The sequence below is a fragment of the Berghia stephanieae genome, chromosome 4 (genome assembly GCF_034508935.2).
Source record: "Berghia stephanieae isolate SIO BIC M18660-M18661 chromosome 4, UCSD_Bste_1.3, whole genome shotgun sequence".
NCBI classification, from domain to species: domain Eukaryota; kingdom Metazoa; phylum Mollusca; class Gastropoda; order Nudibranchia; family Aeolidiidae; genus Berghia; species Berghia stephanieae.
Window position 1 is genome coordinate 84741340 of NC_088363.1, and position 18879 is coordinate 84760218.

The 18879-nt window shown below is 35.0% G+C and overlaps 1 protein-coding gene across 1 annotated transcript; it reads right to left on the bottom strand.

The window, feature by feature from the left end:
• Nucleotides 1-10578: 10578 nt before the first annotated feature.
• Nucleotides 10579-18589, bottom strand: LOC144971430 (leucine-rich repeat-containing protein 51-like). Its single transcript, XM_078912337.1, has 6 exons — nucleotides 18542-18589; nucleotides 16812-16918; nucleotides 15187-15419; nucleotides 14450-14590; nucleotides 13474-13631; nucleotides 10579-12201 (listed from the first exon to the last, which is right to left on the bottom strand). Exons 1-5 carry the CDS (start codon nucleotides 18556-18558, stop codon nucleotides 13485-13487), a joined length of 645 nt encoding a protein of 214 aa, XP_078768463.1. The 5' UTR covers nucleotides 18559-18589; the 3' UTR covers nucleotides 10579-12201; nucleotides 13474-13484.
• Nucleotides 18590-18879: the final 290 nt, after the last annotated feature.

Here is an 18879-nt window from a genome sequence, read left to right on the forward strand (position 1 = left end):
CGTGAAGAAGTCTTTTATATAATATTACTAAAACGATCAATCACCTTTTAGTTTTTAACACCAATTAAAACTAGAGGTCATTTTTGCTCTCGTTCAACAGAAATTAAACATATTCCACAACCAAGGCACCTCGCTGTCGCCACCACACTCACATCATATATCATAATATCCCTATATTGCCATCGTCGTCAATATCACCATGACCATCACCATCACAATATGATTATGACCATCACAACCACCGTTATCACCATTTTTGCGTATTAATAAATTATAAACCGCGTAGTTACAACGTGTGTGTCTATGTGGTCTAGTGGTATGACACTCGCTTTCGGATCGGAAGGTCCTGGGTTCGAGCCTCGCTCGGCGCATAGTTGGGTCCTTGGAAAAGGCTCTTTACTCACATTCTCTCACCCTAGTCAGGTGTAAAATGAGTACCTGTTGTCTCTGTCCGAGAAAAAAAATGTAATATCGCCTAACAGGCGTCATGTCTCGTCTCGTTCTACATGTTTAGTGTTGCTGTTGGTCAGTACCTCTTGTAAAGCGCTCTGAGCAGGTTTAGTGGATATTGCGTTATATAAACGCTCGATTTAAATTTAAAAGACTTTGTGTATGTGCGCTCACGTTCCGCGCGCAGAGAGAGAGAGAGAGAGAGAGAGAGAGAGAGAGAGAGAGAGAGAGAGAGAGAGAGACCTTGTATGGTGTCTTGTTTGATTTCCGAAGTGAAATGGGGCTTTTTACTTTCTTCCGCTTTGTAAGTTTTGAAATTACCCTTTGTCCGATTGACATTGTTTTTGTTAAATTATATTTCATTGATTTCCATTTATTGTGGTTTATTTGCGGTACTTTTAACAGTAATTGGTCAATAAATCAAGTGGACTCCATAACTGCACCGACCAATTGGTAGCACATTACGAAACGATTATCCAGTCCATAAATATCCATTTTTACAATCGGATAAACTGAAGAGTGAGCTTCATGTGTTTAATCAAAAGGAATAATTATCCTCACAAAACTTGTCTACATGTTGTTATAACCAAATTGCTGTCTACCATTGGTAATAAGTACTGGCCTTGAGACTTAAGTAAGTTTCATAATTCATACCCGAGCTAAGAGATTCTTCTCTCTCCAATGTTCTGTTGTATGGCACTGATGATTTGCATGTTTATTCCATACACCCACGACCGACGCGTGCTTACTTGCAGGTCTGATAACCTGGTTTTATTGTTGTAATGACTCTCAAACCAACGCAAAATATTGTCCATTATAACTCTGTTAAAAGAAGCCCATAATTGAGTTCTATTATCAGACCTGCAAATATCAGTGATGATAGTGGCAATTTGTCATAAATAAAAATAATAATAATAATAATAATAATAATAATAATAATAATAATAATAATAATAATAATAATAATAATAATAATAATAATAATAATAATAATAATAATAATAATAATAATAATAATAATAATAATGATGATGATAATAATAATAATAATAATAATAATAATAATAATAATAATAATAAATAATAATAATAATAATAATAATAATAATAATAATAATAATAATCTTTATTGTCCAAATTAAAGGCAATTCATGTGAGGTAAACAATGCTCAGTTTGGTTCATGGTATGAACATCAACACATTTACAAATACAGACACAGCCATACACGAACATACACGCTTGCACATTGTTTCTACACATGTATACAAAAGAGATGAGCGTACATACATACACATATACATACATACATACATACATGCAGACATACATACAAACCAGCATACCATACATACATACATACATACATACATACATACATACATACATACATACATACATACATACATACATACATACATACATACACTACATACATACATACATACATACATACATACATCATACATACATACATATACATACATACATGCACGCATACATACATACATACATACATACATACATACATTACATACATACATACATACATACATACATACATACATACATACTACATATACATACATACATACTCATACATACATACATACATATACATACATACATACATACATACATACATACATACATACATACATACATACATACATACAAAACAATACATACACACTACAATATAATAATAATAATAATAATAATAATAATAATAATAATAAAATAATAATAATAATAATAATAATATAATAATAATAATAATAATAATAATAATACTTTATTGCATCCCAAAAAGGAAATTTTTTGTACAGACGTGTTATAATTTACACATAAGATAAAATACAATGGAAATAGGATGTATATATATAAAAAAGGAGCAGCTCTATAACCAGAGCTGCGCTTTATAATATGAATAATTTCAACACTGTAAAATAGTTAAAACTGTCACCATAAATTGAAAATTGAAAAGATTGCAAAACAAATAAATTAATAAATTAATATTTATATTTAAAAAAGTAAAAATGAGAAATAATTATATAAAATGATTATTGATTGTTGTTATAAAGCCTAATACTGGACGGCAGAAAAGATTTTCGGTGTCTCTCTGTTTTCGTTGAAATAGAGAAAGGGCGACCACTTCTTTCTGACATAATAATTGATGGTCTTAGTGGATGATACTGGTCATTTAATATTTTAGTTATTTTATTTATACAAAATTTCTCGTATAAAAGATCTACATCGTCAACATCATTTATATAGCGTTTAATGGATTTTTTAATATTTGAATTTATTTTGTTCCTTTCCACTGCTAAGCAATTGCCTCCCCAAGCTGTTATACAAAATGACAAAACACTTTCGATTACTGCTCTATAAAATAATGTGCAGAGGGTTTTATCTATTCTAAACTGAGAGAGTTTCGATAAAAAATATGTACGTCTGCACATCTTATGCCTAATTATTTTCAAGTGTTCATCCCACTTGAGCCTGTCATCAATCGTTACACCAAGGTATTTGTAGTGAGGAACTCGCTGGACGAATTGGTCCTTTAATTTTAACGGTTCTATCGGTTCCTTCACTCTCCTAAAGTCAATCACTAGCTCCTTTGTCTTGCTTATGTTAAGCTCTAGGTGGTGGGCATCACACCAAGACACAAATCTATCAATTTCTTGCCTATAAGCCACTTCGTTGCCATTTGTTATGAGGCCTTGAAGAGCGGTGTCATCTGCAAACTTTATTAAAGGTACACTCAGGTTTTGACTTCTACAGTCATTCGTGTATATTGTGAATAATACAGGGGACAATACACAACCTTGAGGAGCACCAGTATTTGTAGTTATACAGGAAGATTTGTTTTGCCCTAATTGAACATATTGTGCTCTCTCCGTAAGAAATTCGAGCACCCAAGCAATTATATACTTGTTTAAATTCAGACTAGTCAATTTTTGAACAACCAACTGAGGTTGCATTGTATTGAACGCTGAAGAAAAATCTGCAAAAAGCAATCTGCAATAGCTCCTAGCGTGATCTAGATGCCTGTAGATGTTGTTTGTAAACAGCAAAATGGCATCCTCTACGCCACGTCCTGGTTTGTAAGCAAATTGATGACTATCACTCAATGGCATAAACTGATTCCTAATTTTAACAAGAACAAGTTTTTCTAAAGATTTCATGACTATTGAAGTCAGTGCAACAGGTCTGAGATCGTTCATAGTTTCAAGTTTTTCTTTTTTTGGAACAGGAATAATTTTTGAAGTTTTCCAAATTTCAGGGATTGAAACGCATTGGAGGGACCAGTTAAAAATATGTGTATAAATGGGGGAAAGCTGGTGGGCACATTCTTTTAATAGTTTTCCTTTCAATCCATCCGGCCCAGCAGCCTTCCTCTCGTTTAGTTTCGAAAATACGAATCTCGTTTCCTCTTCACTGACCTCAATAGTCATTTCATCTTCCAAAGCCCTGTCTAATTTATGTTTTTCATTTTCAATATCAAATTTGTTTGCTGTGTCGAAACGTGAATAAAATTTATTTAAAGTTTCAATTTCGATATCTTCTGATATAATCGTGGGCTTTGGATTATAGTTCACAGCAGTTTTAAGCCCCCGCCACGTGTCCCTTATATCCCCAGAAGAAAAGCATTTTTCAATTTTATTTTTGTACTTATCTCTACAACTAGATATTACCCTCTTTATCTCTTTTTGTTTTGTTTTCAGATCTTTTTTGTTTCCACTAGTATAGAGAGTTTTCTTTTGGTTCAATAAAAGTTTTAGATCTTTTGTTATCCAAGGCTTGTTGTTAGGATAATATTTTATTTCTTTTTTACAAGACACTAGCTGTTCACAGAATTTTAAATACTCACTCACACAGTCATTCAGCTCATCCACACTATCACATGATTCGATAAAAACATTCCAGTCAGTGCATTCAAAACAACCACGCAAATCTTCACACACACTTCCATTCCAGATCTGTACACTTTTCTTTACTGGTTTTACACGTTTAAAAACAGGGCGGTAGGTGGGGAGTAGCAAGAGCATGCAGTGGTCAGATAAACCTAATGGGGCACGGGGTAAACATTTATAACTATTTTTAATATTACACAGGAATAAATCTAATGTTTTTTTGTCCCTTGTCTCGCAGTCCACGTATTGATGAAGTCCCGGGAGAGTAAAATCGTTACATTGGTTAAAATCGCCAGTGACCATCAATACGGCATCGGGTGACTTAATTTGAATGTCCTGTATTTCTTTCCTCAAAATATTTTTCGCTGTGGTGTTGTCTGATGATGGTGGAATGTAGACGTTGATGATGATGACATGAGTATATTCCCGGGGTAGGTAATATGGTCGTGACGAAACAGTAATAAATTCACACAGACAGACAGATAGAACGATACGATATATTTGCTGGGACAGCAGATAACCATATTATAAATATAGTGTCTTATATTAAGAAGAAGATGGCAATGATTGTGATGATGATGATGATGATGATGATGATGAAGATGATGATGGTGATGATGATGACTACGATAATGATGATAATGATGATGATGATGATGATGTTGATGATGATGATGATGATGATGATGATGATGATGATGATGATGATGATGATGATAACGACGGCGGCAATGTCGATGATGATGATTCACGCCACTGCTTCTCGTTATTTTCATTGGTTGTCTCATTTTTCCACAGAAGATTTGTTAATTAATTTTATGGCAGTTGGAATGAAGGTCGATTTGTCCTACATTTTGCTTCTAGATACCGTCTTCCGGAGCGCAGAAGTTGGAATTTTTCGCTCAGCGGATGCCTCTTTTCGTTGATATTGTTAAAAGCTTTCTTCTCAACTGCATTAATATAAGTTGTGTCAAGGCTTCTAAGGTCGGTGTTAATTATTTTTGAAGCCTCTCTGAGGGTACTTTGTAGTTTGGATTTTTCTTTTGTTCCACAGCTTCCATACCATGTTGTGATGCCAAACAAAACGATACTCAATATTAATGACTTGTAGATTTGTATCATGGTCTTTCTGTTCACATTGAAAGACCTTAATTTTCTGAGTATATACAAGCGCTGGTTACATTTTTTGATGACACTGTTGGTGTGCGAATCAAATCTTAGACTGTTATCTATAATTAAACCAAGGTATTTAAACGTTTCAACAGTTTCAACCGCCTGATTGTTAATTTTTGTTATTTGTCTTGCTCTTTTACCTATTTTTCTGTGATCAAACAGTTGTTCCTTTGTTTTTGTTACATTGAGCTCTAGACAGTTATCGGCACACCATTTGCTGAATTTACTAACTGGCTCAGTGTATTTAAATTCGGAGACGGAATCATTGAGCAGGCCGAGTATAGCGGTGTCATCAGCATACTTGATGAGTTGGCAGTTATCAAAGCTAGCCACACAATCGTTTGTATAGAGGATGTAAAGTAGAGGTGAGCTTACACACCCTTGTGGGCATCCGTTTGAAAGAGTTTTTACTGATGATATATTTGAGCCTACTCTGACATGTTGGGGGCGATCGATGAGAAAGTTGTTATACCAGTTGATGAGGTAAGGGGGAAGGTTTAGAGCATGCAGTTTACTGATTAATATGTTGGTTTTCATGGCATTAAAGGCAGACGAAAAATCGACGTATAGGAATCGGCAGTAGTTGGCGGGTGAAACATCCAAGTGATTTGATATTGATTGCATCATTGTGAGGAGTGCGTCTTCCACACTAAGATTTTGTTGGTAGGCAAACTGATATGGATCAAGTGTGTGTTGGTCATATATAAATTGCAACAGTTCTCTTTTCAGAATTTTTTCCAGACATTTCATAATAATTGATGTTAAAGCAACAGGTCTATAATCATTCAGCTGAGTTGGTGGATTCTTTTTGGGTACTGGAATTATAGTCGATGTTTTCCATATAATTGGGATTTTCTGTTTATTTATTGAACGTTGGAAAATAGGTAAGAAAGGGACAGCTAGTTGGTTGTTACAATTTGAAATGAGTTCCCCACTAAGTCCATCTGGACCTGGTGCTTTTTTCTTTTTACATAACTTTAGAACATTGATGACCGCCTCTTCTTTGATATCTGGCGGAGGAGACGTATTTTTTGTTATGATATTAATTTTTGAAAGTACGTTGTCAATGGTGTCGAATCGACAGTAAAACTTATTTAGTTCCTTGATATTCATATGTGTGTCATTGTTAAAATCTGTCTTTTTGTTGTTAACGCCACCCATTTCTTTAATCATCCTCCACGCCTGCGGTGCATTTGAATTTTTAAGGTTTGTTTCCATTTTATCTTTATATTTACGTTTTTCTTCAAGGAGAAAGGAGGAAAATGTATCGCTCCATCGGGCAAACTCAATTCAAAATGCAAAAATTACATACACAATATGATAGTTACGTAACATTATATGATATTATACTTCTTTTGTAAATATCTAATGAATTGTCCTTTCGAGAAAATAATTGAAATGGCTCACAATATTAATCATACTAATATCTACATCGAGAGATGATAAATCTAAACAAATAAAAAATAGTAAATTAAAAATAATTTGAACAATTGCTTTCCGAGTCGATCATCACCCTTACTTATTGTAAAATTTTATCTTTCTATGACAAGATGACTTCTAAAAACATAACATGAAAATGATATAAGAGTGGTTGAGAGAGAAATGTGGGTAAAAGAGAGAGAGAGAGAGAGAGAGAGAGAGAGAGAGAGAGAGAGAGAGAGAGAGAAAGAGGGAGAGAGAGAGAGAGAGAGAGAAGAGGGAGAGAGAGAGAGAGAGAGAGAGAGAGAGAGAGAGAGAGAGAGAGAGAGAGAGAGAGAGAGAGAGCGTGTGTTATGTATTGATTTTCTATTTTTTTTTCCAATCCCTACCCAACATATGTTCATCCAAGGACACCACTGGCCTTGGTTTGTCTAGGCTGACGTCATAAAAATGCGAGCGTCACCAAAATTTATGCAACTGAGCACAGGTGTTAAAATTTGACACAAGACATGGTGGTGATTTTTTTTTCATCCAACTACCGTGGAGCCACCTGAGGGCTTTTCGTGGAAAAAGATTTGACACTGCAAAAACAGCGGAACATTTCAAAGAAAATCCCAAAATCCCGGAATTCCGCGGATCCGAGGAAGATTATCATCACTGAAATATGTGCACGACCAACAAAAATAATGTTTCCATTTTGAAAAACAAAAACAAAAAAAAAAAAAAACAAACAAAAAAACAAACAAACAAATATAAAGCGTTTGTTTATTTGCACTATTTAAAAGCAGTTATTATTTTCAACTTTCATATGCTTTACGGCTCAATGTCAAAATCAGTGGTGTCAAGTGCAAATTTTTCAATGTCTGCTTGAGTCCCGTAAGCCATTTCCCTCTGTGTTCAAACTCCAATCAATATATTATCAAAGTAAAACGTGTGAAGACGTGGGACTCCTTTGTTGAACCTAAAACTAGTTTAAAAGCAGGGTTGATAAATCAGAATCTCCGGAGTAAAAGAAAGGATTGAGTACTGACACAGGTCACTGACTTATAAAGGGAAATGACCCAGTAAATTTATCGGATCGGTGCAGGTGGACACGGTTGCTTCTCTTTTAGTAGTCAGGTAAATGAAAATAATGGTGTCTTTTTTCATTTTTTCCCCTCTTTTCTCGGACTGGCGACTTCTAGTTGGTTCGATTCTGTGTTGGTGGACACGGGGCCTAATCCTACGGGACTTAAATGAATAAATTTTAAACATTTTTATATAAAGCATTTGCACAAGACTACCGTGCTTAACCTTCACCCATCCGACTATTGACCACGCTTAACATCGCTTGACTTTTGTGACCATACCACTGAGCCACCGTGAAGGACCCATTTTCTTTTAGGTCTAATTGCTATTGAATTTAATGTCTGGAGAGAAGATGATCCAACAAAATTTTGTATTATGTTTAATTATTCGTTCGTGATTGTATTTGTTGAAGGCGAAGATGAAAGGTCCTTTGTCCTTTTTCTTATCACTGTGTCAAGGGTCAATGCAAGATCTTTCTATAGATAGAATGAAGTTAACGTCACTCTTGTCTTTGTTATTTTTTTTAATTTTTTTTTTGCCATCCGCGTTTATGAGTAATTCTCACTTACCTGTAGTAACCAGACTATAAAAGTTCATGGTTACACAGAGTTGGTGTGTTGGTCCATTATACTTCACGATGGCAATATTGTGAGCTTCTTAGCCAAGCGCATACCATCTATGATAAAAGATACCTTCAAATGTTGACACTTCCTAAAATACAGAGCCACAAACAATTTAAGACAGTTCTTGGGGAGATTACGCCTATTGTCATTTGTACTTGCTCGATTATTGGGTTTGTAGTTCCTTCCCGTCTAACCGATAGAACGTAATTGACGTCACTCAGCTCTTTGTTATTGTTTTTAGCCAGCTATTTGTATGAGCAGTTCTCGCTAAATTGTATCAATCAGACTATAAACGTTCAAAGGTTACACACTGTTTTGTGTGCTAGTAGGTTATATCCGGTTGGCGGATATTTTGATTTTTTAACTTAACGCACAGCATCAATAGTAATAACCATTGACCGGACTCTCACGCTTAGTTACTTTTACAGCCATTGTTCTTATTTGTCTGTTGCACATGCGAAGAGGTGAAAGGGTGGCGGGGGGGGGGGGGGGGGGGGGAGATCATGATGACAGTTGGTAGAGCAATTTCCCTGGTCGTGTGTGCGGCTATGTGGTCTAGTGGTATGGCACTCTTTCTGATCGGAAGGTCCTGGGTTCTTGGAAAAGGCTCTTTACTGACATTCTCTCACCGTACTCAGATGTAAATTGATTACCTGACCGTTAACAGCCTAACAGACGTCATGTCTCGTTCTACATGTTACGTGTTGCTGTTGGTCAGGGACCCATTTTAAAGCGCTGTAATGGATATAGCTCTATATAAAAGCTCAAGGTTTTGTGTGTGTGTGTGGGGGGGGGGGGGGGGGGGGTTCGGAGTCCTTATAACTCAGTTGGTAGAGTACTTTCGTGTACTCTCAAGCGCATACCCCCGTTTCGAGCCGAAATAAGTCCTGGCAACCCTTGTGTGTAGATTCCCTGACTTCGGACAGAGATGCATATACGAGGTGAAGTAGGTTTGGACGAATTCAATCCCTTGAGGGGGCGGGGACATAGACTCCTCGAAACTGGAATTGCCAGGCTTTTCCACCAGCAAGAGGAGACACTGGGTGGCAGCAAATCGGCTTCGGTTGACAACCTGCCTAAGGGCAAAATCGCTTCATCAATTAGGACTTTCCACCTGTCCAATATGTACCTGTTGTGGTATTAAGCCCGAAATCGCAAAGCATTTACTGTAGTTGAACGGTGTGTTGTGACGAAGCTTCCGGGTGGGTGTGCACGAGTGCGGTCCGGAATTTGCCGATTGGGTCGATCGTCATAACATAGTCGTGTGAGTGTGAGCACCATTATAAGCTGATGCTGGGAGTAGGGTCCTGATGTCTCAGTTGGGAGAGCACTTTCGCTGGCTCTGGGGGAGGGGGTCCTGATTACTCCGGTGTTAGAGCATTTTTTTGAAAGGAAGGGTTGGGGGGGGGGGGGGGGTTGTCCTGATGGCCCAGTTGGTAAGGCACTAACAAGACGTTTTTTTCTGACCCCTCTGTTCATTTAGCAGAGATTAGTTGAGCCTGTTAAATCTGACAGAAAGTACTTTGCGATACTAACAGTGCTAAAGGGTATCAAGTCATCAAAACATTGCAGAAACCAGAATAAGTTTCTGCTACATGGACCTTTTAACTCTGAATGACTATTTTTTGTATTAGTCCCTCTGGCAGACCACTGTTGTCATAAAAACAACTCTCATCATCATCACCACCATCATCATCGTCGTCTTCCTCTTCTTCCTATTCATAATCATAACAATCAACACTGAATACAAACAAACACACCACCACCACCATCGCCATCATCGTCATTGTCATCATCATCATCATCATCATCATCATCATCATCATTATCAGCAGCAGCAGCAGCAACACCATCATCACTTCACCGTCAAAATCGCCAAAATCTTCCTCCAATACGGTAAATACTTTACATAAGTAAAAGAAGTAATCCCTTTTTATATATCTGTACCGTGTTTATTACAAATAAAATGCATCACACTGAATTTAGATAAAGTATGTATTCTAATTATCATAATTAACAATATACAGCCCAACTAACTGTTATTTAAATAAATGTACACATTTTATTCTGCCATTAGCAAACTCGACCGAATGTTTGCAGAAATTCAAATTTGTAAGCCACCGTTTCAAAATAGTAATATTTTTTCAGGTGAAGCTAATGTATGTAACTGACATTTATCCTTTACTTAAATTTGTGTCAATAAAATAAATGCATTGAATGAGGAGAATGAGTTATGATAAGAATAACTTAAATTCTCTCATTCTAATTATGTTGACTTTAAACTCACTTTACCTCGTTTGTTCCAACATACGCAGACCAGACGGATGCTGTTGCGATCTCAGCATTTAATTATTGTGATAAAAAAACATTGAAAAAAAAGAGAAGTTTAGTTTTATTGCATATTGATCTGGAACATTGAGAAAATAAAAACAAAACAAAAACAAACAAAACAGAACAACACGAAAAAACTAAGAAAACAAAGGGGCTCAAAAAGAAATATAATTTCACAGTAGCTCAATTTTCAGTTTATGATTTACCCAATATAAAACAATTGAACACGTATAATAGAACAGCCCAGGAAAAAAATTGTATATATAACAGTATTTATTTACAGCAATAGATCTTTATTTCGGGGGAAACACAAGAAACATAGGGTACAGACATGCATTCGTCATTTCAATCAGTTCTTATCAACCATGTTCCTTTATTATAATAAACTTGACTTTGGAAAACCGAGTTGAGCCTTGAAAAGGTTCGATGCTTTAATTCCGCAACCAACAATCTGCAGCATTATTCTATGTGGTCGCTTAGTCATCAGTTATAAGATTGTAGATCATTTTAAAATCATTCAAAGCATTTGTAATCATCCATAAGCTTGTAAATCAGGAGTTACAACCCTTGAAACCGATAGTATTTCATTGCCCGACCTACAAAATGAAAACGATTCTTTCAGAAATTGAAAATCTACCAACAATTAACTTGAGCACCAGATAAAACATTATTGACTGTACAATTTGTTGATTCCTTGGAGCTATTGATCTGCATTGTCAATGACAAGGAGTAGTTGCCCAGCCATGGTGAGTGACCCATCAATGTGTGCAATACCTCTCAAATCATTTTTCACTATTGACTTTCTGGTTATTTGGTTTATACATAGTGCACGTCTTAGATCTTCTAAACTGTATGAGGTATCAAATAAGTTATTGGTTTAGTGAGATTATTTCACTAATAAACCCTTTTCACACAGTGTTCAATTTTACTCTAACCTGACATCTATTACTGTTACATTGTAGCCCAAGAAAGAAGTATCCGCGACAAAACTGAAAAAAAAATGGCCATGATGAACTCATGATAAAATCTTAAATAGGCAAATATGCAATTTATTTTATTGTGTGGGAACGTAATAATGTGCATTGTAAGCACTGATTAAACAACTCATTTTCAGCTATCCCACATCTGAGTGAGAAAAATCAAGTGACGATGGCAGACTCTCACATTTCCAACCAGCGCTTGCTTTTGAACTCCTTGTTAACCTGACTCTCAAGATGGCTCCCTGTTAAAGTAAATAAGGGTATAAAGAAATGATTAGGTAAACCAAAATTGCCTAAATGGGAAATATCTGTAATCAAAGGGACAAAAAGTCTGTTAGATCTGGTGGAAATTACTTTGCAATAGCAATATATCAGCACCTATCCATTGGGTAGCAAGCAATAGTTAGTGGCCATTGGATGAAACAAAAACAATAATTAAATCCATCTCTGTTCGTCTTTTGGATACAAAGAACTATCCTTTAAAAACGTTTTCATGAGAAGTAATGGATAATAACCATCATTGTAATACTTCTGACAGTCCTGTATAGAGGGAACAATATCAGTCCCGGGCGCAGTCAGGATTTTTTTCTCTAACCGCTCTATCCACCCAGCTGTGATTGGGTTGCTCTGACTGTCAGATTTGGTGGAGATCACTGTGCAATAGACAAGTATTTATCTATATGGTAGCAAGAAGGAGTCTGTATAATAAAAAAAAAAAAGAAAATAAAATAAAAACGAAACTGGGTTTAACTCCAATTCTGTGGATCTTATCTTTTAAAATAACATTTTCATGAGAATTAATAAATGTGCTGAAAGTAATTCTCATTAGACATGATGCCTAAAATGATAACTTAGGTACATCCTTTTAAAAGAGTTGCAAGCAAATGCTGCAGTTTTTTGTTTGTTTGTTTGTTGCTTTAGGTCTCTTCCAACACAATTGAGGTTATATGAGAGACCGCTGAAACAAAAAAACAAGCAATCTAACAAAAATAGTACAAATGTAAATCAAAATCATAACCATAAGATATCATAAGCTAAATTATAAATAACCAAGAACAAACAGGCAGAAGATTTACAGAAAAAAAAATATCCCTGTCAAAAATACAATCACAAACCAAAGAAGCAGGATAGGCTAGTAAAGAGAAGAAGAAACGACATCACTATCAGATCGTACACCCATGCGAACATCATAGGTATATGATTCAAGGGTGATGCTCCCATCCAACCACCCGCAATGCTGCAGTTTGATTACCGCTCTTGACACTAAGGTAATCTCCAGCTCCTTATGCTTTATGGCTCTGATGAAATACTTCGTGTTTTAATAAAGGCTCTTAAAATAATTTTATTCTGACATGACAAGAGAAATAAAAGTTTTCATCACGTATAAGAAATCCAATCCACACTAATCTAGCACAAAATAAATGGTTTTCATTATTACTATTATTATTAGTTAAACAATTACCTGATAACCATATACTTCAATCAAAGTATGATTCTTTTCTTTTTTAACTTACCGAAATAAAATCTAGTCATCTCTGTCATGCATTTTCACTTTCTTTGGCTGATTGAAATTCTTCCATGTGTTGGCCGTCACTCTATCGGCCTTTGTTACTCGAGCAAAGTCAAAATTCAATAACTTGGTCAACGCAGACACACAGAATTTCTTGTAGTCCTGGAGAAGAAAGATTTAAAAAATAAGAAGAATATTTTTTTTTAATGTGTAACCGACCATCTCATGTTGGTATGTTTGGGTGAATTTGATGCTGGAAATTGAATTTAAAGTCTCGATCATGAAATTTAAACTCAATCAAATGCTTTTATCAGATAGAGCTTGCTGCAAAAACTAAATTTTTGAAATATCAATCGTTTTGACTTAAACTGAAATCTCTTCATCAGATTCATCCCCATGCACATCTTAACAAAGAGGTAAATATTCTCATACAGATGTTAAATTTAAAATGGCAGTATGATATGGTGGATTTTTCATGGGATGCTCATAACATGATTTAGTCATCAGAATAAAAACTAGCTTAGCACCAATTTCTTCCGTGTCAAACCCTAAATATACTGGACTATCACTAATGCACTGGAATCAAAGATATACATCGGACACAACTTGCATTGGTCAATGACAATCTATATGATAGATGGAAGACACATCATTCAAGTCGACAGGAAGTAGAAGGGTAACTTGCAGGATCTACAGTTGGTAGCCTCTGTCTTTTGTAGAGTCTTATGTCAATTTAAAAAGCAAGAAATGAGATTTTGTGGTAATCATTGAGGTGTGTGTATGGAAACCAAGGTTTCAATCAGTCCCTATTACTTAGCAATAACATTGGGTTATTTAACAAAGAAAGGAGATATTAGAGAGTTGTTTTGCATCAAAAAATTATGTTATATGAAAGTAGCAGTTATTACGTGAAGTGGGCCGTATCAATGTGGGTTAATAGGTGATCTCTCTATCAGATAACATTTGGATTTGCCACCTACCTTAATATCTTCAATGGGATTACCATGCAGTGTCAGTTTCCATAATTTTGGGATGGCTGCTAGTTTGTTCACCTCTTTCAAGTCCGAAATTGCATTTCCGTGAAGATACAATATTTGCAGGTTTTCAAACTGTGCCAACACCTAGAAATTGAGACAGCATTTGTGAGACAATAAAAAATATAAGAAGCAGAGTTTTTGTAATCATAACTGATCTGAAGGAACTATATTGAAAATAAAGTTCATACAAAAATAGTAAAGTGATCAGATACCAGTGCAAGATAAAATTCTGGTAAGGTAATAATGATAGCACATCTGATCGACAATCAGGACATTTTGGGTTCGATCCCAAAGGTTGATTTTTTAAAAATATTTTCAGTATGATTTTTTTTTCTGGTGTTTTTCTTTTCTACTTTGCCTAGTACCGAGCTGTCAAAAGTAAAAAATCATACACTATCATTCCCCATGATAAAGAAAATAAAATGTGCTCTGGTACAATAACCCATGAACCAACGTGTATCATTTTACTATTTTTTCCCTTAAACAATATGAAACTGGAATAGCCTACCACCTTAACTTGTAGATATCAAACTCTGAATCTTTCAAATACTTTTTTTTTTCAAATACAAGGAACTCCAGTATAAATTAACGACTCGTGTGATTGGACTTTCTTTTATATGTGTGTGTGTATGTGTGTGTGTGTATGTGTGTGTGTGTGTGTTCAATTGATAAATACTCACAGGATCTATTTTTGCAAGAGTATTGAATGAAAGGTCTATCCAGCCAATGTTTTGTGGAGAATGAAAAAGGGATGTTGCAACGGACATGATATTGTTGACATCTTTTAACTCATTATTGTTTAATCTAAGGCAAGCGCTTTTAGATTTGTCATCCTTTTCTTCTTCTTCCTTCTTTGTGGAAACATATTGTTGCTTTCTTGGAGAAGTTATCCTTGGTTCCTCGGACTCACATTCTGAAGTATGTTTAAAAATCATAATTTTTAAATATTGAAAATGGGAACGCCTTGGAAGGCTAATAAAATTGAATATGAAATTGTTAAATAATGTAGGATAAGATGCACAAATTAAAACCCAGACAGCAACAATATTTGCATATGCATTAATAGTTTTTTTATAAAAATGAATATCGTGTAAAGAAATTTTAGTTACAATGGGTTCTTACAGTGGCCCATTTTAACTCTCTCATGAGTGAGCAATTGTACAAATTTGCTTGCTCTCAATTCCTGTTGAACTTGAGAGAATGAATGAGCATCTGTTTTACATATGTACATTGCAACGGCACAACAATTTGCCAATAACATTTAAACACAATTTACGGACTTTTTTTATTCTTACAATGAACAGAAAAAAAAAGATTCTATGTAATAAATCAATATGACATCTAAAATGGTTTTTAAAAATAGAAAAAGTTTAAAGCCATATTTGTAAGTATGCATTACTGAATCGAAATGGCCCTTATGTACATATACCTCATTATAGAATTTGTGAATTGGCATTAGACAATGATGCTTGGAAGTAGAAAATAAATAATTTGATCATTAATCTTATACAAACAAACAAGGATTCATTCAAAAAGGTCTTCACAATCAGAGATAGAGGCAGAGTCATAAATATGCATATCACCATTATTCAAATAAAAAAGAGATGAATTTATTAATTACAGTCTACATTTATGTATATTGTGAAAAGGACTGGCCTCAGTACAGAAACCTGTGACATATCAAATTTCGATAAATGTTAATGAATCTTACACAATTGATTGTGACTCTGCTTTTAGAATCATTGCAGTGCAGCGTCTATCAATCCAAACACTCTTACTAAATGTGGAAGCAAGATGCCACAGTCAGTCAAGTCAAAAGCTATGCATAGGTCCAATATAAAGAATATTGACTCCGTTTGAATAGGTTTTCTATTACAGGCATTAAACACTCTCAAAAGGTGTGACTCCGTGCTTTGCCCCTTTCTATATCTGACAGAGAAGGTTTTTGTGACCAATTCATATTGAGATTGCTCAGCAGTTGAAACGATAGGTTTTGTTTTAAAGATTGTTCTGATCCAAAGAATGGCTTTTTTAGTAAGCAATGGGCGAGGGCGTTTTTTTTTTTTAAATTGATTTCATCAGTTATTGATAGCAATAGTGTGTCCACACATATAATAATCAGCTAGGCTGAAAAGGGGTCAAGATCGCATGCCTTTAAGGGTGCTTTTGATATCAACTTCTTACTTAAGGGTGCTTTTGATATTAAATGTTTTATAAAATGTCCAGAAACGGGTTTTAAAATGTTACTATACATGAATTTAAGTAAATAATGACAAAAACAGAACTTAATTGAATTAAATCTTACCTTCTACTGTTGTTATCTTTAAGAATGAGTAATCCAGAGGTGGAATTATTTCATTCAAACACTCTGGTGGAAGTGTTTTGACTGCTTTTTTGTCATATGGGACAAGACTGTGAATAGAATGCAAAACTGGAATAACGGTTGCTCTCAGGTATGTTCAATGTTTTCAATATCATAATATGACTAAATCAGCATTTTTGTGAATTCAGTGCTTTGAGTGGGTGAGAAAAGGATGGACTTTTCCATCAATGTAATGACTTATTCCATGAGTAGAGCCATTTGATACAAGCAATCATTAACTATAGCACAATGCATTTTAACGGGGATTGTCTTTGAGTGTTTAAGCTTATAACATTTGGATTTTATTAATTATTCTACTCAATTTCAAACTCATTGCTATCAAGATTAGGACTAAGTAAATACAAGCACTTAATTGCACATAATATATATATCTTTAAAATATTTTTTTTACCAGGTGCCAGTCATGTACCTTTGCCATGAGCTGCTAAATTGTTGGGTTTTTTTTTGTTTGTTTTTTTCAAACCTCCGTTCAACGAACAGGTATTAGCTTGTGATAATTTTAATAATTTGATTGGGTCCATCGGCAATTAAACAATTTTTAAAAAAATTAGTAATAATTTTAACCAACTTTTGCGATATTTTCATCCGATTGTTTGCATTCAAGATCTGCCGTTTTGAATTTGATGGTCCTACTTTTCAAAATCAACTTTTGGGGGAAGATTTCCCCAAATCCTCTCTCAATTTTCGTAATTTTGGGAGGGCAAAGGTGCAAAAACATTTTAAAAAATAAAATAAACAAAAAATCTCATCCTTCTATCATGCCGCATTTCATCAAGATTGAAGGGGTCGGAGAGTCTTAATTGTGGCCACATGTGACGAACCTTCTTTTCTCCATGCTAATTTCCCGTTTCAACCGGTATTCAGCTTATCGAGAGGCTGTCCAGGAAAGGAAATTCAGTCACAGGTTTTCTTGAGCTTATTTTGGATGCTAAATTTTGTTGTGTTTGTTGAGAAGTAAAATCATAACTTTGTAACCATTGTCGTGAATAGATTTTTACATCTCATTCACGATGAGAAAATAAAATAAATAAATAATATGCACGAGGCATGTATCTCCACCGAAGTGGGCAGTTCGCGATTTACTAAGTACAAGATTTTGGTTATCCGGTTAGGAAACGTTTAGTAGAAATTCATATTGCAAAAAAAAAAAAAAGAGTGAGTAAGCGGTGACTGCGGCTCATATACGAGGGCAAACAAGATATGACGTCACAATCACAAACGGAACATCATGACAACAACTGACAACAGCCTCGATCGAGATACTACACACCAACACACAAACACACAACATAAAAAGGCATTATGTTCCCTACACCATTAATCCTAGATCTAAAAGTAAGGTGCCATATTAAATGGTTTTTTAAATGTCTATTTGTCTATATAAAATTGAACTATTAATTTTTACTTTTTGAAAAAAAAAGTAAGTTTCAAATTGTAAAGTTCTGTGATACGTCCGTATAAGTCAGTTTCAGTTCTTCACAGTCGATGAGTCTGAGTCTGAAGAGTCATAATTACATTTCATGGACCGTTTTTTTTTCAAATTTAAGTGCTAAGGTTATGATGTATAAAATTTTGAAAGGTTGGAGGTGTGCAATAACTAATGTTACCACAGTGTAAAATAAATAAATAAATTCCTTAATTAAATTAAAAACCTTGTTGATGTCGCCATCTTTGTTTCTGTTGACAACAATCAGTGTTGCCAGGTGCCTTTGCAAAAATTCCGCCAACTTTATGCCAGAAATCCGCCAAAATCCACCAAAAAAACGCCACTATTAATTTCGAAGTGACTATTCTCACCCCCGGATGCTAGTCTTCATAATAGTAGTCCACAATTGTTGTATGTTTAATCCAAAGGTTGTGATGCAGTAATTTGTTAAGTTTCTTGTCACAAGTTGCACAATAAAAAAAAAATCAATCAAATCCAAATCGCAAAAAGCCGGCGACGTTTTTGTCGGTAATCCAATCGGCCGCGGGGGGGGGGGAGGGGGGG

Bases quoted from the DNA above. Each gene is read 5' to 3' on its own strand.
- LOC144971430 (XM_078912337.1), bottom strand. The intron at 14,591-15,186 runs GTGAGTATTTAT...CTCAATTTCTAG, and splicing joins CTCTTGCAAAAATAGATCCT to GTGTTGGCACAGTTTGAAAA. The intron at 13,632-14,449 runs GTAGGTGGCAAA...TTTCTTCTCCAG, and splicing joins ATCCCATTGAAGATATTAAG to GACTACAAGAAATTCTGTGT.